At 47.2% G+C, this 20,352-nt stretch overlaps 1 protein-coding gene across 2 annotated transcripts in view; it reads left to right on the top strand.

Annotated features, from left to right (window-relative positions):
• STX18 (syntaxin 18) overlaps window positions 1-20,352 on the top strand; it is a 108,115-nt gene that overhangs the window by 62,738 nt on the left and 25,025 nt on the right. For both annotated transcript variants that reach the window (XM_061145524.1, XM_061145525.1), the window contains exons 2-5: window positions 7,381-7,448; window positions 15,040-15,155; window positions 16,992-17,069; window positions 17,230-17,296. In XM_061145524.1, the coding sequence (XP_061001507.1) occupies window positions 7,381-7,448; window positions 15,040-15,155; window positions 16,992-17,069; window positions 17,230-17,296 (329 nt within the window). The remainder of the gene's footprint in view (window positions 1-7,380; window positions 7,449-15,039; window positions 15,156-16,991; window positions 17,070-17,229; window positions 17,297-20,352) is intronic.

Here is a 20,352-nt window from a genome sequence, read left to right as displayed (position 1 = left end):
GTGCTTGCAGGGGTCGTTAGCCTGGCCTGGAAGTGGCAGAGAAGACTTTTGGGAGGTGTACCCCCTGAGCAGAGTAGGAGTGAGTCAGGAAACGGATTGGGAGATCGAGAGGGCTCTGAACCCCTAGAAGTCAGGAGGGACAGGGACACTGGTGGGACCTCAGTCAGTTCAGTTCAGTCGCTCAGTTGTGTCCGACTCTTTGCAACCCCATGGACTGTAGCACGCCAGGCTTCCCTGTCTATCACCAACTCCTGGAGCTTGCTCAAACTCATATCCATCGAGTCGGTGATGTCCTGGGCTCACAGAATTGGACTTGGCCCTGTGGGAATCTCAGGGGTCCGTATACACTCTTAGTCAGGGAAGGATGTAGGAAGATTTATGTTTCTGTTCAAAAGCACTTTTCTGTCTGATTACAAGGATCCTACATACAAATTGTAGAAAGGTGTTAAGGTATGAAAAGGTCTTATACATAGAAAAAAGCACAGTCTCTAAATCTTAGCACCCAACCATCGGTATTTTGATGAGCAGTCTTTTAGATGCCTCTCTCTGTATGGATGCAGCTTTAGGTCTGCATTTTACGTATTTTACATAAGTACATGCTGTGGGCAACCTTGGTTTTCCAACTCTGTTCACCAGCATGCTTGTGGGCAGCCATCCTTAGGATTGAGTCCCCGGGGCCGAGCCCATGTCAACGGCACACATTCACCCGCGGGAGCAGGTCTCACAGCTGCACATAGTGGGGTGTTTTTGTTTGGTCTCTCCTAATGAAAGCTTTATGTGTGACATCAGGTAATGTGAGAATGTGTTTCCCTGTCAGATGCATTGGGACCACTGCTACTGTTTTATAGTCAATCTGTCTATGTGGTAGATGTGCTGTGTGGCAAAGTCCAGTGTCTTGATGACTTTTGAATTGAGCCTTATTGAAATGCATTCACTTAAAAATGAACTTGGTTTATCTTCAGAGAAAGAAAAGGATAGGCCAGATGAATGCCTGTTGTTTTAGAATGGAGTTTAAACAATTGCTTGGTTGAGTATCAGCTTTGTGGAGAAGCCAGATCCCAGCAGGCCCTGGAGGGTGGCTGTTGGCTCCGCACTGACCCATAGCTGTTGACATTGCGTTTGACCTGAACAGGGCATCTCAGCGTTGAGTCCTTTTGATCTCAAAACGTTCTGTGTGCCCTGTGATGAAGGCGGCCCTCAGAGATGCCCTGCGCTCGGATGGGACGGTAAGGCAGTCTTCATGCGCAGCACTCAGGTCCTTGGGTTGGGTGTCACAGTCCCCCGTTTATTTTCAACCATTTATATGAAATGCGTCACTTCGGTGTCTTCTCATCTGTTAAGTGGGATTATAGCAAAACCTGTCCCATGGGGTTATCAGGAGGAGTGAACAAATGAGCTGGTGGACGCACCACGCTTAGACTGGTGCCTACCACACAGCATGTGCATAATAAGAGTTTGCTGTTAATGCGTGCTGCTACTTCTGCTTTTAAAGAATCATGTTTATTGCCCTCCCTTTGTAGTAAAGCTCAGGGAGATTAAGCAACTTGCTCAAAATTTCAGTTGGCAAAGGTTAAGAGTTTAGGGAGTTTATTAAAAACACCCGTTTTCCCCCGGCAAGTTTTGGAGCTACCTGAAAGGAATAAGCAGTCAGAAGGTGAAAAAAGCCAAGCAGAGGAGCGGGCTGTAGATTTGTGGCCAGATGCGGGTGGCGCTGGGGCAGACCCTCTCTGCTGCCCGGCTTGGAGCGGGGCCTGCTCCCTGCCCCCTCCAGACCCTGCGCCAGGCAGTCCTCCTCCCTCAGACGTGTGAGGGAGGGCTTGGGAGGCAGAAGAGGGAGTTCATCCAACTGGGGCCCCCGAAGCCTAATGAGGGGGCGCTGGGGTCCCTTCCAGAGGAAGTACTGGAGGCTGAGCAGAGGAGCTCGGCCAGCCCCTGGGTTTCGTGCCCATCTCTCTCCTGTCCGCCCTGCTCCACCCACACTCCACAGCCTTGTGCAGGAGTCTGCGCCTCTGCTAATACCCTGCCCCGCCCTGTGGGTGGAGGTAGACGAACTCAGACAAGGGGAAGAGACCCAGCCCTGGAAGCTGCCTGCATTCCTTGTTTAAACCGTGTTTTGGTGGCAGTTTGATGGTTGGCACTCAGGGTGAACAGTCACTATGGCACCACCAGTCTCTGTGACCATCCTGGTTCCTGGCGCACATCTGTGGGCCTTCCTCCCAGCATCCCGATGGTACTTGCCAATTCCAAGCCTCCTGTGTTGACAACACTGGGAATAACAGCCGGGCTTGGAGGAGGAGACTTCACTGGGGAGAAGAGTCACTTTGGATATATGCATGTTCCTACTTTGAGTGACTTTTAAAATGAGTGCTCTATGTGGAAACATTCAAAAAAATCTCTCTTGTAGAACTTTCTGTATCCACTGTAGTTGAAAACATTTTAAAAATCAGTGTCCATAAATAACTCTTACATGAAACCCAGTTTATATTTCTGTGGGAAAAAAAAGCCTCAAACTTGAATAAGCTAAGTAGTAACAGTTTATTGACCTTTTGATGATATAGAGTAAATAACTTAGCCTTTGAGTCACATAGACCTGTGATCCATGCCAGTCCTGCCCCTTATTAGTCTGTGAGCTCATGTGGGCCTCAGTTTCCATGTTTATAAAATAGAAATGGGGGCAGCATCTAATCCATCCGATTGGTTATAGGGAAGCCGACGTCAGCACAGAGCAAGCACTTCACACACTGCCTAGCACACACACAGCGGATGCTCTGTAAGTGGCCGTCCCTGCGGGGTGATGTCAGATGTGTAGCGCACTGTTGAATACAGACACAAGAAAAAACATCCTGACGTTGCTCACTGGGTGCTTTTCTCGATTCCCAGGCATCCCCCTTTGTGACCACTATACTGAAAAACTGCACTTGCCACCTGCCAACAATCTGTGCACAAATTTGGGGGTTAAGAACTCCAGTCTGATAACTTAGAATACTGGGTTCCATCCAGGCTTCACCCCATGTGTCCCTGAGCAAATTACTTACCAGCTTTCTGACTCAGTTTCCTTATCTGTTAAAACAGGTGTGATGAGGTTACTCATCTCGGGATTGCTGGGAGAGTTCCATGAGCTAACGCATGCAGAGATCTTGGAATAGAGCCTGACACATAGTAAACTCTCAGTGAAGGTTTTGGGGTTGGTAGGGTGTTTTGTTTTGTTTTGTTTAAGTGGAATTTTAAGCAAAAACTTGCTAAAGTCTATTTAGAAATAAACTAGCTAGAGATTTGAGGTGGGGTTGAGTTGCTCATTCAAATATGGGTTATTACTAGTATGGCAGCAGAAAATCTGTACTTCAGAATCACCAAACATGTTAAAAGAGAGCGAAAATTTTTTTAAAGCAATTTTTAAAAAGGAGATTTTAAAAAATAATGTTTTGTTAAGAAAGCTATCATGTATGTATTGAAGTAGACAGTATTTATAAGGAGTCCGTACCTACCCACACTCAGCTGTCAACTCATGACTGATCCTCTTTCAGGTGTTACTCTCCATCCCATGTTATATTGAAGCAAATCCCAGGTATCATATCGTAAGAAATAGGGATCATATTTGTTATACTTTAAGTGAAACTTGTTGTAATCATGTTTTCTGAGATGCCTGTAGGGGCTTCTTGTTCCTGGCACTTACCACCCCCCACACACCATTCCACCCTGGTAGACTGAAACTAGCTAAAGATGCGGGAGAGGGGAGCTTAAAGAGCGGAGATTCTGTGTCTAGACTGTACGGTAGATACCTTTGGACATTTTAAACCTTTATTGAAAACATTATGACTCCTTTAAAAAAAAAAAAAGGCTGTTTCAGATAAGGCTTTATGCTGTGTCAGACACTATGACTGAATGTTTGTGTCATCACAGAATCGAAGCCCTGATAGCCAATGGGATGGTATTTGGAGATGAGGCCTTCGGGCCCTGATTAGGTCATGAGGGTGGGGCCCCCATGAATGGGATCAGTGTCCTTAGAGGAAGCGATGCAAGACCACCATGTGAGGACTCATCAAGAAGGCAGCTGTCTACAAATTAGGATGAGAGCCCTCCCCAGGCCCCAGATATGCTGCCAGCTTGGCCAGGACTTCCCCGCCTCCAGAACTGAGAGAAATAAGTGTTTGTTGCATAAACTACCCAGCCTGTGGTATTTTGTTACAGCAGCCCAAACTGAGACACAGTGTATTCGTTTCTTGTTGCTGCTGAAGGAGTTACCATCAATTCAGTGGCTTAAAATGACAAAAATGTATTGTCTTCTTTTTCTGTGGGTCCAAAGTCCAAAATGGGACTCCCTAGGTTGAGATCAAGGTGTGGGCAGGGCTCTGTTCTCTTCTGGAGAGGCTAGGGGAGAATCCACTAAGTTGCCTTTCCCAGCGTGCAGATGTGGCTTTCATCCCTTGGCTCCCTTCCTCTGCCTTGAAAGCCAGCAATGTTGGATCGAGTCCTCCCATTGCATTGTTCTGACTCTCTCTTCTACCTCCTTGTTCTCCATTTAAGGACCCCATGATTACATAGGGCCTACCTCCCCGGATACTCCAACATAAATCCAGAGTGATCTCACTATTTTAAGCTCAGCTGATGAGCATCTGATTACCTTCTGCCACATTAATTCCCCTTTGCCATGTAACATAATAAATCCACAGATTCCGGGGATAAGACTTGGACATCTTTGGGAGGAGGGTATATAGCATTTCCTTGCCTGTCACAGTAGGTATAATCTTAGGGGATCATTCAGTGCATGTATGCTTAATCGCTTAAGCATTAAGTTGTTCCCAGCTCTTTGTGACCCCATGAGACTGTGGCCCGTCCTCTTTCCACAGGATTTTTCAGGCAAGAATACTGGAGTGGGTTGCCATTTCTTCCTCCAGGGGATCTTCCAGACCCAGGGATCCAACCTGCATCTCTTTCGTCTCCTCCATTGGCAGGCGGTTCTTTACTATTGAGCCACCTGGGAAGGCCGCATTATTCAGTACCCACTCTCTATTCAACATGCAGTGAAAGTTTTCATGCCTGACAGGCTCTGGGGGAAGGGGGGAGGACCCTTTACCCTCTAGGAGCTTGCGCCCTGGTGAAGGGAAGCTAGTCGGTAAGGAGTCGTCGTGGTCTTTGTGGTCGGTGGGGAGCCTGGCAGGACTGAGGCCCCTCGGGACTTCTGGAGCTGCAGTGCGAAGGGCCTCGAGTGCTGCATTTGGGGTTTGGACTTGACCCCACTGATGAGGCGCCGAGATGACAATTAGCTGCCCTCTGGTGAGTTGACTGGGAGAGATGCTTGCTCTGACCGCAGGGTGTTCGATAACCAGAATTCACGCCTGCCCGGTGCCCTGTACCCTCGCCTCCTGTTGCCTTACTCACTCATACTGCTTACCTGGCCCCTCGCAGGCAGGGCTTGGGGAGGGGAATGGAGACCATGGTGGTTGTTTGCTGTCGTTGTTCAGTCTCTCAGTCATGTCCGACTCTTCGAGACCCCGTGGACTGCAGCACGCCAGGCTTCCCTGTCCATCACCAATTCCTGGAACTTGCTCAGACTCAATGTCTGTTGAGTCAATGATGCCATCCAACTATCTCATCCTCTGTCGCCCCCTTCTCCTCCTGCCCTTAATCTTTGCTAGCATCGAGGATCCTGACCCTGATGCTGGGAACCACTGAAGCATATTAAACAGGAGAGTTAATTTGATTAAATCTCATATGCGGTATAGTAAGCACCTAGTTTGCACATCTCTTAAATTTTTTTTCCCAACGGTCTTAAAAGTCAGATTTTAAAGTGCAGCCTAAGTGGAAAATTGGAATAAGAGGATGAAGCAGGCAGCTGTGGCTTAGTGGAAGACAGGCCGAATGAACTCAAGCGAGTCCTGAGCTTGCCTCCGAGCCCCACCAGACACTAACCGTGTGATTAGACGAGGCACGTGGCCTCTGCGAGGCTCACGCTCCCAGCCTGGTTGTGAGTGCAGTGACCTCAGTGCCCACGACAGGCCACTGGGGAAGGAGGTCGTGTGTGTGTGGAGGTTCCCCATGGAGCCAGTGTTGCCGAACAGTCTCAGTAATCTTTGCAATCTGGTAAATAAATGAATATGTGGCCACAGTTCATTTTTTTCTTTAATTCATGCTCTGAAGATGCCTGAGGGTGCTTTTCTGAACCGTTATTTGTTCTTAGTCTAGACCCTGGGAAATGTAACTGAACCCCTACTGACCTATCCCCAGACAGTTGCTGAATGTTTCTTTAGTGGTAAATACTGTTTTTGCATTTAGACGTTTACTTGGTCTGCAAATACTGACTGACCCCACCTTGGGCTCCATGTTGTGTGTAGGGCCGTGGGAGAAGCTGGGCAGCCCCCTCCTCACATGGTTCCTAACCCCTGAGAAAGAGGCGTGTGTGCAAAAGTGAAGCCAGTGGATGTGGCCGTGTGTAGCCGAGTGCCCAGTGGGTGGGATGCAGACATGCTTTTAAGTTCAGAGCGGAGCGAAAATTGGCCTGAGTTGGCCTTGACAGAAAAACTTTCATGCAAAAGATGAAAGTTCAGCAGATCCTTTGAGACTGAGGCTGCGTGTGTTTGGAATAAATACAAAGGGCATTAGGAGGAAGCAAGCATGAGCCATGGTCAAAGGACTGCACAGGCCACCGGCTTAGCTAATCATTCTCTCCTTCTGGAAGCTCTCTTGTCTATGTCGACCATGATCCCAGGTTTCTTCCTAACACTTGTTTTGTTTCTTAATCCCTCCTTCCACACACAGCACCTGACACATGGTAGGGGCTTTAGCACAAGAAATGACCCATCAGGAGTGCAGTCCCCTGGACTTCTGTGTCCTCTCTTGTTCATCCACAGAAGTGGAGAAGATGGAGATGTGCTGTGCAGGGATACATCACTGCTCCCGAATCTTCTGTTTAATTCTGCTGCTCTGCATGGATCCTGTTTATAAACTTAATAGCTCCAGCCTTAGAATCCATCCCCTAGAACACTTGGAAGAAGGAATGTTTGTCTATAAAATTTTAGGTAGAAAACGCTTAAGGAAGGGAATTGGCCTTTATTAAGCACATGCTGTGCAGTTACTAGACATGCATTATCTCATAGAATCTCGAAGTTCCTTAGAGTCATCTCTTCATTGCTGTTGGTTCCTTCTTCCTGTAATTGTTGCGATCTGTGACTTAAGCAGGAGACCAAGGCCCAGGAATGTGGGTGACTTTGACAAGTCAGTGATTATACAGAAGTCTAAAATCAGAAGTGTCCAGTTTGTAGCTTCAGAATCTTTTGAAGATTTGAAGAGAGAGCATTCTGCTCTCTCTACTAATTTAAAATTTGTTGCATGTGAGTGTAACACATTTATCAATATAAACCATTTGCTTTCTTTTCATGACAGATTTCGCACATTGGCAAGCTGAGAGATTTTCTTCTGGAACACAGAAAAGATTATATTAATGCTTATAGGTAAGTGTCTGTTTTTGTTTTTTTTTTTTAACCATGATTTTGGTGAATGTTCTTTGCCATACCTATATTCCTTGTGAGGTTTCCGTCTTCACGTTTTACTAACTCTGGGTTGTAGTGGGGAAGATCAGTCTGACAGTGAAAGAAGATCTGCAGAGTAGAAAGGGGCTCCGCCAGCCAGGGTAAGCGCAGCCACATCCCACGTCCTCAAAGTCACCACAGCCCCGCAGCAGTGCCCCCTGAGGCACACACGCGTTTGCTTCTCTGTACGTGCCATGTATATTTTGTGAAACATGCAGAGAGGATGGGGCAGTGTCTCACTGAATACATACTACCGAGCAAATGAAGAGATCATGCCCGTCACATGAAAATGCCATTTGGAGGGATGAGAACTCTTGCCTCCCTGAGGGTTTTTGTTAGGTTGATTTTTAAAAAGAGAAGGCATTTTGATCGCAACCTCCAAAAGGACTTCTAGAATGGACTCCGGCTCTCCGTAGACTCAGGAATAAACTGCAGTGCAAAGGTCATGCCTCCTGCCCTCCCTTGACCTCTGTTTGCACCTGACTTTAGTGTGGCACGTCTCCCATAGGATTCAGCTTCAACTGCAGTGCCTAAGCAGTGGGAAAGTTGGACTGGACATAGGAAATGGCATCATTAGAAGCATCTGTGTAGGATTTCATCATTATAGAACAAGGGGTTTTGCCCTTTGGAAGCCTTCCTATCACACAGTTAGAAAATATGGAATAAATCTTCTGAATTTATAAAAGGACTTTAATCAATATATGAAAAAATGGAAATATTTCATATCAGTTTTTTAACAAAATAATTATGCCCCAGGTGAGTTTTAAATAATCTCTACCACTTTGTCTACTTTATGCTTTTAAGTGTATTTCATTTACATAACTTTGGACTATAGTAAAATTATTATTCTAGTGCTTCATACCAAGTAAACCTTATTTTAAAGTTCTCAGTTAAAATAGTTGGTCAACACTAGATGGCAGTATAAATTTTATTTCTAAAGGTATGTATGTACGTCAGATGCTAATTGTTTAGTCTGTACAGATGGAAGTGACTGTCGTTTTGGAAAACTTAGCAAAACTGGTGTAAGCCTATCATTTTCCAGCTCCTTTCTTTAGTACTTGACAGCTTAAGTTACATAAGTGGTCGTGGAGATCTCTTATGGAAATCCATTATTAACTTCCCTTTGCCTTCAAAAGGCATCCAGATAAGGTGAATGCTTTAAACGTTGGTTTAGTTCAAGCTACTCTGTCTCCTTATTAGCCATGCAAACCTGAGAAGTTCACTTAACTTGTAGAAGGCAATGTCTTCCTCTAAACCAGGGGTCAGCAAACCACAGCCTATAAGCCAAGTTCAGCTCACTGCCTATTTTTGTACAGCCTGTGAGCTGAGAATAGTTCTTACATTTTTTAATGGCTGAGGGGAGAGTAATAATAATAATATTTTACCTCATAAGAAAATTAAATGAAGTTAAATTTTTGGTGTCATAAATAAAGTTTATTGAACAGCAGCATGCCCATTCATTTGCATGTTACGGTAGCTGCTTTTACACCTCAGCAGTAGAGCTGAGTGGCTGTGCCCAGGCTGTGTGGCCCTCAGAGTCTAATATTTATACTCTGGCCCTTTTCAGAAAACCTTTGAGGAGTCCTGTTTCTAAATAACCAGAGTGATGCTCACTTGCCTATTAGTTAGGTTCAGACAAGATGGTACAGTTGAAATGCTGTGCAAAAAAGAAACAAAGCAGTGGATTTATAAAAAGATTATTGTATAAGGCTGCTATTCTGTTACTTTGTAGTCAACTTTTGACTATAGGGGTAGGATTAAGACATTTCTGCTCGAACAGCACAGATCAGCTTCACAACACTGCCTGTCAGTGTTCCCAGACCAGCATGGTGAGGACTTATTCCGAGTCCTCATGTTTCTCAGGACAGCGAGCAGCTGGCCTCGGCCTCCCCATTTCCCAGCTACTGTGGCAGCACATGCTGGGAGGGAGCACGGGGTCCCCGGGGCCCATTCCATTCTTGTCTACGTAGTAGTTGTGTGGCTACGGCATCAGCACAACTAGTGCTTCTGAGGCTTCCTGAGTCTTGGTAGGCCATCACCCCACTGCTCCTCGTCCCGACTGTACTTCACCACTAGCCAAAGGACCCCGAGTTTTGCTCCTGCCCCTGTTTTGGCCCTTTGAAAGAGCAGGGCTTGCTTTGGGGATCAGTCACACCTGAGATCTAGTCCCAGCTCCTCCAAGGATTAGTCATGTAAGTATACACAACTCACTTCAGATATTTGTGCTTTGGTTTTCGTTTGTTTTTAACTAAAGTATGGATAATATGGATAAAGGGCTTCCCAGGTGGCTCAGTGGGTAAAGAATCCTCCTGCCAGTGCAGGAGGCACAGGAGATGCAGCTTTGATCCCTGGGTTGGGAAGATCTCCTGGAGGAGGAAATGGCAACCCAGAGGAAATGGCAAGTCCAGTATTCTTGCCTGGAGAATCCCATGGACTGAGGAGCCTGGTGGGCTACAGTCAATAGGTCGAAAAGAGTTGGACATGACTGAGCACACTCACACTCAGTGCTCTTAAGAGGACTGAATGAGATGTGTGTGGGAGTTCCTGGCGCACAAAAGTCCCTTGGTGAATGGTCATTGAATTGGAACCCCATTTGACCTGTGGCGCAGTTGGGTTAGTGGCTATTTGATCAAGAAAGCACCTCTCAGGGCTTCCCTGATGGCTCAGTGGTAAAGAATCCGCCTGCCAATGCAGGAGACACAGATTCCATCCCTGATCCGAAAAGATCCCACATGCTGCAGAGCAACGAAGCCCATGTGCCACAGCTACTAAGCCTGTGCTGTAGAGCCCAGGAGCCATAACTGCTGAGCCCGTGTGCTGCAGCTACTGAAGCCCATGAACCCTGGAGCCTGTGCTCTGCAACAGCTGAAGCAACTACAATGAGAGGCCTGAACACTTCAACTGGAGAAAAGCTTGAGCAACAGTGAAGACCCAGCATAGCCTTAAATAAGTAAAATTATTTAAAAAAAACAAAGAAAGAAAGAAAGCACCTCTATTTCCTGCCAGAGAGAGGAGGAAAGGAAAGAGAGAGGATGCCGAAGTCAAGTCGACATGACACAGATGGACATATTCAAAGCTCGCTCACCAGGGAAATCTAGGGCAGCAGCATAGGTTAGATCTGCGGGCGGGTGGCCTTGCTGAAGGCGCCTGAATTAGACAGGTGCACTCAGCCGTTAGTGCCACAGAACGGTCACAGCCCTGGAGCACAGAGGCCCCTGAGAGCGTATGAGAGAAGCAGCAGAGCCGGACCTCCACTGCCAGTAAACAGGGAGATCCCAGAGGAGAGGAGAGAGAGGAGCCGTGGCTGGAAGACTGTTCACTCCCTGTGCCGGTCCTTCTGCCAGGCTGCCAGTCAGAGAAGTCCCTGCCCCAAGGGAGGGGCAAGAGGGAGGAGATGGAGGAGGGAGGTAGGGTGTCATGAGAGGTGTGGATTCTCTGGTAAAAACAGGAGGACTAGGGAATAAGCATTTCCCCCCCACACCCTACATTCTCTCCAGAGGGAGAAGGGCCACCCTTACCTTCTCCCATCATGTTCTCCCTCCCAAAGGTGGTAGACTATTTAAAGTCTTTTCTTTTTTTACTGCTGTGCCTCCCAGTGCAGGGTGCTGGCTGTGGCCTGTTCCTGGTGATCTCTGGTGGCCTTGCTCTTCAGTTCAGTTCAGTTAGTCGCTCAGTCATGTCCAACTTTTTGCAACCCCATGGACTGCAACACAGTTGCAGGCCTCCCTGTCCAGGCCTCCCTGTCCATCACCAACTCCCAGAGTTTTCTCAAACCCATGTCCATTGAGCCGGTGATGCCATCCAACCATCTCATCCTCTGTCATCCCCTTCTCCTCCTGCTCTTCAGTGGCTTGAAGCAAAGTTTGGGTTTCCGGCCAGAGACTGAGGTCAGGCCGAAGCACTGAGAATACCAAGTCCTAGCCACTAGACCAGTGACCAATGACAAAGCCCTGGCCCTTTGGCTTTGCAGGAAAGAATTCCCACAAAGGTGGAAGTAGTGAAACAAGGAAAGTATTTATTAGGAGGGAGAAGAGTTCAGTACCTGTGGATAGACACGTGGGTGGACTCAGAGAGTGTCCCACCCTCGGAGTGGTTTAAATCACTTATATGGGGCATTTCTTCCAGATTTCCTTTGGCCTGTCATTTTCCTTTGGTTCTGAGTCTGCCTCAGAACCCATCCTCAGAACCCTGCCTCAGAACACATCCTCCCATGTATGCACATGCATCTCACAGCCAAGATGGATTCTAGCAGAGAGGCCTGTGGGTAACCTTGACCTCTCGGCCTCACCTTTTGACCACCAAGGAGCTTTCTAGTCAGGAAGTTCTCCTTGACTTTGAGAATGAGAAATCTGTAGTCTCTTGTCTTTTATCTGGGCAGGGCCCAGCCTTCTCTCCCAATTGTTGTGCTATTTTCATCTTGAAGTGCTGGGAATGGACTCCAGCTATTCATCCTGGGGGGGTCCATCTATGTCCTGCCTCACTGGGAACATTTTAGATAGAGTGTGATCCTGGAATTGAGAGAAATATTGCCCAGACCCACAAGGCTATGTTAGTTTGACATAATTAGGAAGCTATAATTTTTCCCATAATGTAGAACTCAGACTTTATTGACCCATTTAATTTTTTTTTTAAAATAATGACATTTTACTAGAGCAGAACAGCAAGCAACCTAAATAGCCTCTGGCTAGATCTCTTGAATTATTTTAATTAAAAAATAATTTCTCCACTTCTGGTAGATAGACCCTCTCCTCAATATCCTAACGACAAAACAGTACCACCTGGGGGGGGGGGAGGGGACTTTCTTGGTTTCTGTCGTTATTACTACTAGAATGACCATACTGGCAATTTCCAATTTAAAAGGTTAATATATAATGTATCCTAAAGGAACATAGCCTTTTAATTGAGTATAATCAGTTTTATCAAATTAACCTTTAGATCTTTTTAGTTTCACTGAGCTGAGTTTCCATTAAGTCAAAACAGAGAAGGAGGACGTTAATCTCACGTTCCTGAAACTGGTCGTTTTGTAGATCGGCTCTGTCCATGGGTTGCCTCGCCACTCGGAAGTGAGCGCCCGTCTCATTTATCTGCCCTGACCCCTTAGCCTCCGTTTCCGTTTCCGGTTTCCGGTGAGCCGGTGTCTTGAGGGGCGGCACCGACTGCGCCCCTGTGCTCACAGCTCTCGGTTCTCCGCCGCCAGACTGGGGAACTGGAGGGAAGGTTGAGCCTGCTTGCTTGCCCGGCCCCTGCGCCCTTTCCCCTCTCTGGGGTCTTCCTCCTCAGAGCACATTTCTGTCAGGATTACCGTGTTAAGCCAAACTAGTTAAGGAAACAAGATCCTGCGAAGGGCGGGGTGTTAGGGAAATAGCCGTCTGTCACTCACCGAGGGAAGGCCATCCCTTCTCCAGGAACCTACGGGCTGCCTTCTCTCCTTCCAGCGCTCGCCCAGAGAGGGTGGACGCTGGGCTTGGGGGTGAGGAGGAGCCGCACCAAGGGAGGAGAGGAGAGGAGACTGGCCTCCTGCTTGGCCCGGAGAAGAGCCCCAGGCTTACTCCTCTCTCTTCTCTTGGGGGCCTGTCCTAGGTGGGACACATTCCCGGGGCCTCTGTACCTCCGTATTTCCAGGGGAGGCTCTGGAAGTGGGGTCCCTGCAGGTCTCAGGGGTAGGGATGCAATCAGTCCAGGAGGGACCTGTTAAGGAGCACAGCTGTAGCTGTGTGTCAGGCTTCTCACATCGGCCTCACGCACTAAGCGAGGTCATTCTGAAAGTAGTTGGTTATTGATCCACTGATTTATCATCCTACTAAATCCTAGGATTGCTGGTGATGATGGGGATTCAGCAGTGAACAAACAGACAAATGCCCCCACCTTTATGAAATGTGTATTTTGGAGGGGAAGATAGAAAAGAAACAAAATGAGTAAAACATAGAATGTTGGAGCACAGTATTTTAGGGGGAGTGGAGAAGGGAAGATAGAAACTGTCAGGGTCGACACAAGTGTATAAAGGTAGCTTATTAAGATGCAGGGACTTTGGGTAAACACCTGCAAGAAGTAAGCAGTCAGTTCATAGAGATCTCATCCAGGGAAAGGACATCCCGGGGAAGACAGCCAGCTAGTGTACGTCCTGGTGCAGGGGTACGGCTGTAATGTTCCAGGAAGTGCACAGAGCCTGGGGCAGCTGGAGCAGGGGGAGGTGGGCAGCTGAAGATATCCCAGAGAGGTCAGGAGCCAGAGCTTGTGAGTCGCCTTAAGGCTCGTGCAGCTCTTGTAAGGGCCTTGGCTTCTGCTCTTAGGTGGGAAGCACTGGACGTCTGTACGGAGGATTGATAGGATCTGACTTACTGTGTAACAGGAGCGGTAACACTGGTGCATTAGAATCATCAGGGGAGGAGCTCGCCAGACACGACAGACGAGCTGGACAGCTGCGATTATGGTCCAGCCTTGGGATCCCAGTGACATGGCCCAGAGGGGTTAGCAGTGGGTGGGATAACAAGAGGTCAGATTCTGGAAGTGTTTTGAGGTTAGAGCCAATGAGATTTGTTAATGGATTAGTTGTGAACTGAAAGAGAAAAAGAGGTGCCAGGATGACCCAGGTTTGAGGCCTGAGCAGCTAGAAGGAATGGGATTGCCCGCAACACAAGTGGGAAGCAGGCTTGGAGTGGCTGCAGGCTCAGTGTGGGGCATATTTGCAATACAGATTAAACATCTGAATAGAGATACTGAGCCAGCAGTTAGATATATGCATCTCAAGTTCTAGAAGAGGTTCAGGCTAAAGATATAAATTTGGGACCCGTCAGTGTAAAGCTAACAACAAGAAAAACCCACTAGCCTAGCCGAACTCACCAAGGGAGCAGTGTGGACAACAGAGATATTCAGGGACTAAGGATGGGCTATGCTTAGCCACTCAGCTGTGTCCGACTCTTTGCAACCCCATGGATTCTTATGGGTTGCCATGCCCTCCTCCAGGGGATCTTCCCAACCCAAGGAGCGAAACCAGGTCTTCCGCATTGCAGGTGGATTCTTTACTGTCAGAGGCACCAGGGAAACCCATGGGTAAAAGGTGTCAACAAAAAGCCTGAAAACCAACAGCCAGGGAGGTGGGAGGGAACCAGGAAAGAATGTGGTCAGGAGACAGGAGAAAGCAAATCAGGGAAGGGGAGCCACCAGCATTTCCAGTGGGTGGAAAGTACCTTGGGGGGAATGATGACCCCAGTGGTGACCTTAGAGAGTGACGACCATGGTCGGGGGATGAGGGCAAAAGGCTGTTTGGACGAGATCAAGAGAGAATGGTCAGGAAAATAGAGTTCAGGGCTGTAAGGTTCGTATGCGTTGGTTCCACTGTCTAGAGCGATCTCCCACCTCTTAGTGTGGCCAGCTCCTCCTCATCCTTCAAGTCTCAGCTTAGTAGTCATTTCAACAGGGAGCTTTGTTCTCCCCTTCACACCCCATCCAGACTCCAAGTGTGGGCATTTGCTGCTGTCCCTTCATTTCCTCCTCCTCTCTCTCTCTCCGTCAGTCATGTCATGTCTGAATACGGGAGAATGACAGACACAGAACGAGACCAGATAGACCAGGACGCTCAGACCTTCATGAGGACCTGCTCAGAAGCGATCCAGCAGCTGAGAACTCAAGGTGCGTGCCCTGACAGAGGCAGCCAGCAGCCGTCTCGCGATCACGTGCCACAGGATGCGTGTGGCACACCGTTAAAGCTCGCTCTTGGGCTCTGATTTAGGTTTCAGTTTCAGAACTGAAAGTCTTCTTTTTCCTCATTAGTGTTTTAACCTAAGCTGTTAAAAATCATGCAAAGGCCATGATTCAAGTTAAACAGATGGGAAGAGGGAGGTGGAAAGGACCTCTCCAGACAGAACCAAGAGTTTACCTTGGGACCAGGGTCAGAGAAGATGACTCAAGTGTAGAGGTGTGTGCGGGTGTGCCTGTGTTCTGGGCGGCGTTGAGTAGGGCATCAGTTGATGGCATGTGAATGAGGACACATGAAGGTACCCTGAGCTCTCTGCTTAGAGCATTAAACTATAGTGACAGACTCTCTTAGTGAAGAGGACAGCTCTGGAGCCTTGGCTGTGTATGCACCCACGTCGGCTCCACATGTTCAGGCCATGTGGCCTTGGGCAAGTCACTTAGTTGCCCTGGGTCTCAGTTTCTTCATCTATAAAATGAAGACAATTATATGGCATATTTCTTGGGGTCAACCCAGGGATTGAACCCAGGCCTCCTGCATTGCAGGCAGACTCTTTACTATCTGAGCCACCAGGGAAGCCCATTCTTGGAGTCATCATGAAAATTAAATTCTCCTAGCACCTTCAGAACAACAGCTAGCCTTAGGGTTACTACTATCATCTCACTTTCATTGATGTTGAATTTTTACTGGGCCACTGAGATGGCTTCCCAAGTTAGGTGTCTTCCTTGATTCTTTTAATTTGCCTAATCAGATGCACATTACATTACATAGTGTAGAATTCAAGTGGCCAGATGCTGCTGTGCTCAGCCCAAACTTTTGTTTGGGTAGCTTCCATTTGAACCCTGATGGACCACTGGATTGTCTGATGAAAACTGTAGACTTACAAAAAAACTGTAGACTTCCCTGCCACAAAGAAATACACACATGCATCAAATTTTGTGTATGATTTTATGAATCCTCTGAATTCCTCATGAACCTCAGGTTCAGCAACAGCCCTGTGGTAAAAACAGATCATGCCCCCTACCCTTAAGGACATTCATTGAGATACCTTGAAAATACATGCACATTAATACAATGAGGAATAAGTACCAAACCATGTGACCCTGGGCTCCTTACGGATTCCTCGTGTGTGAAACAGGCATAATCATAATCGCCTTCTGCATTGTTTGGGCCATTAGCAGTAATTTATGTAAAGTACTGGCAGGGTGCCTGCACACCGTAGGTACTCAGCCTCTACCAAAATATAACTGGCACAGACTCTAAGAAGTGATGATTCACAGGAGAAAGGCGTCCTCATGGCTCAGAGAGGCAAGGCTTCCGGGAGAAGGAAGGTTTCACTCAGTGTCTGAGGTGAATGTGAGTGGCTCAGGGAAGAGGACGGAGAAGCCCAAGCTGACAGGCAGCCGGGCAGGCAGAGGGGAGTGTGTGCTCCGAGTCTGATTTAAAACGTTCCTTGAAGGTCAGCTTGAGCATTGGATCCTGTTAACACGCACAGGGTCAGCTCTCAAGAAATGGCCCACGTCAAACACGATCCCTTCATAATAAACCATAAATTATTTGACTGTAGTTTTTCTGCAGGTTTAATCTTTTACTCTCGCAAAGCCTCATAAATCTCACTCTTTTAAAAATGAAATGTCGCTTGACACAGGACTTGTTTTATGGCTGTGTTTTTAAGAATACATCTAATAAAGAAGCTGTTGTAAGGAAGCTGATGAATTGTTCTTCAGTGTAATTGAATACAGAGCCCTGAATCTTGTCCTTTTCTGTTTCAGCCCACAAGGAGATATACTCTCAGCAAGTGAAGGACCACAGGACTGCCGTTTTGGATTTCGTTGAAGATTACTTAAAAAGTATTTTGTTTTTATCTTAAAGGTCACATGTGGCATTTCACAATAGGTGGGATGCAACCTTTAGCTTTGCTAGCTGAAGACTGTAATATCTCACTGTATGTAATGATAGCTTTGCCTGAGAAGCAGTTTTAAATGGTCCCTGGTGTTTTCCCTTGGACAGGAGTGTGTAAGCTTTACTCAGAACAGAGAGCCGTCCGAGTCAAGCGAGTGGTGGACAAGAAGAGATTGTGAGTATTGTCTTCACTGGTTCTCTCACTAACACCAGTAATGGCAGGAACAGCGACCGAAGTTTGTAGATGATGATGACGATTTGGTTGCTAAGTCGTGTCCGACTCTTGGCGACTCCATGGGCTGTAGCCCACCAGGTTCCTCTGTCCATGGAATTCTCCAGGCAAGAATACTGGAGTGGGTTGCCATTTCCTTCTCGAGGGGATCTTCCCGACCCAGGAGTCGAACCTGGGTCTCTTGCATTGCAGGCAGATTCTTTACTGACTGAGCTATGAGGGAAGCCCAAAGTTTGTAGAGCTCGATGCTTGTAAAGCTTCAGTTTCCTCACTAACTGCTGTGACCAGGATTCTCTGAGCACGTACCGTGCTGGACACTTTTCTAGCTTACAGCAGCCTCAGGAGGCAGGTACTACGATGACCCTCATCTTACACATGGGGAGGCTGAGGCTTGGGAAGTGGGGTGACTCACCCACGTCCCTTAGCCAGGTGGCAGAGCTGGAATTTGAGTCTATATAGAGAGACGTACATATATTGGTCAGTTGATTTTCCACAAAGGTACAAAGTGATTTTAGTGGAACAAGGATGGTCTTTTTTAACATGAGTGCTATAACAGTTGGATATCCTTTGTTGTTCATTGTTTGTTGTTGTTCAGTCCCTAAGTCATGTGCGACTCTGCAGCCCCATGGACTGCAGCATGCCTGGCTTCCCTGTCCTTCACCGTCTCTCCCAGAGTTTGCTCAAACTCATGTCCTTTGAGTCGGTGATGCCATCTACCATCTCATCCTCTGTCATCCCTTTCTCCTCTTGCCCTCAGTCTTTCCCAGCATGAGGGTTTTTTGCAATGAGTTGGTGTGGCCAAAGTATTGGAGCTTCAGCTTCAACATCAGTCCTTCCAATCAATATTCAGGGTTGATTTCCTTTAGGATTGACTAGTTTGATCTTCTTGCAATCCAAAGGACTCTCAAAAGTCTTCTCCAACACTGCAGTTGGAAAGCATCAATTCTTTGGTGCTCAGCTTTCTTTATGCTCCAACTCTCACATCTGTACATGACTACTGGAAAAACCGTCACTTTGACTGTATAGACCTTTGTCAGCAAAGTGATGTCTCCTCTTTTTAATATGCTGTCTAGGTTTGTCATGGCTTTTCTTCCAAGGAGTAGTGAGTGGTTAACACATGTTAACTTGTACTGTTATCTGCTATTAAGCGTTTGCCATGTGTCAGGCAGTATGTTTATTTCATTTAATCCTCACAGCTGCTTTGTTAGTAATTATTAGTATCTCATTTTATAGAGGAAATCAAGACTCGGGAAATTTGGGTTACTTGCCCAGTGTCACACAGCTGAACTCAGATTTGAAGGTCAGATTAACCAGGGTTATCTCAAATGATGGGCTTTGTGTTGGAGGTTGAATGAAATTAATCTGGGTAAAGGATCAGAAAGGAAGAATGGTTCAGGCAGGAGGGCAGGCAGAGTGTTTGCCCAAAGCAGGTCCCAGAGGAGAAAGAAGGGCTCTGATGGTGTGCGGTGTGCATAGAGATGGGGTGTGGTCACTGGGTCTCATGCCCACCTGAGAGAGAGGCTAACTTCTGCTTCCTGATCCCAGGCAGTCCCTTGAGACTTAGCAGGTCCCTTGAGTAAGGTAAGAAGGGGGCTCTTGCTGCTGCCTCCTCAGCTCCTGGTTCTCAGCAGAGGTTAGGACAAATTAAGATCAGTCAGATGGGAATTGTTCTCATTTAGGCTGTGAAGTTCAGCCTCATCTCCTGTCAGATAGCTGCCCAGTGCCAATTACTTTGAGCAGAGGACCTTGAGGGAGATAACCGTGTGACCTGCCTCAGTGTATTCCAGCCCTCCCTTCTAGTTCTTTCCTCTCCTTACCCCAGAAGGCCCCTGCCTAAAACAGACGTATACTTGTGGCACTCCCTCTCTCCAGTGTCTTACAAAGCTGACCTTCACAACATGACATTCCAGGCCCATAATACTTTGTTCTTTCAGTTGGCCCCCGTGGATTTATGCTCTGACCAAAGCTGACTACTTGTGTCCTTTGACATTCTTGTGCCTTCATCCTTTCTGATTTCTTTGCCTGGAGTGCCCTTCATAAGTACACACTTACCTTCTCTGTCCCTCTTCCCCCACTCAGGCGACCCACCACAGTAGTTTGATAACACCTGAACTGGTTTAAACCCTGTTCAGAGACAGGAGTCCCCTGATCAAACAGCAATATCAAACTGCCATAAATGCTTATTCTTCATTTTTATACTTACTCATAGCAGACCAGTAACAAACAGTTCATAGTCTCTTACTGGTCTGTGGATCACACTTGAGTAGCACTGGCCTGAAAATCACTCAGTATGAAGTACATGCCCACTAAATATCAGTAAGTGTGAAGATGGCTTAGATGATGAGATGCATTTCCTGCTCCGGAGGAATCCAGGGGAGTCCAGGAGACCTGTGCCCTGGTGGACACCTTAGTCCGACAGCCGTCCTTGAAACGAGAGTGCTGCAGTACTAGGGATCAGTGTGCGTTGTCTCCTTTCTACCTAGAGCCTTTGTTGAGAGCATTGTTATTGTTGTTCAGTCACTCAGTCGTGTCCGACTCTTTCCTACCCCATGGACTGCAGCACGCCAGGCTTCCCTGTCCATCACCAACTTCCAGAGCTTGCTCAAATTCATGTCCATTGAGTCGGTGATGCCATCCAGCCATCTCATCCTCTGTCGTCCCCTTCTCCTCCTGCCCTCAGTCTTTCCCAGCATCAGGGTCTTTTCCAATGAATCAGTTCTTCACATCAGGTGGCCAAAGTACTGGAGCCTCAGCTTCAGCATCAGTCCTTCCAATGAATATTCAGGACTGAGTTCCTTTAAAATTGACTGTTTTGATCTCCTTGCTCTCTGGAATAGTTACCACTTTTCTCTAATGTTTGTGTAGGGCTTTATTTAAGGTTTTCAAAGAACTTCTTCGACGTAATTTCTTGTTTCAGACCTGGAAAAACTGTTTTCCTCCCCTCCTCTCTATCCTTCTGTTCTTCCCAAATTTTATATAAAATCCTAGAGTTTTTCAAA

The sequence above is a fragment of the Dama dama genome, chromosome 6, assembly GCF_033118175.1.
Source record: "Dama dama isolate Ldn47 chromosome 6, ASM3311817v1, whole genome shotgun sequence".
In the NCBI taxonomy this organism is placed as follows: Eukaryota; Metazoa; Chordata; class Mammalia; order Artiodactyla; family Cervidae; genus Dama; species Dama dama.
This window is presented reverse-complemented; position numbering and strand designations above follow the sequence as displayed.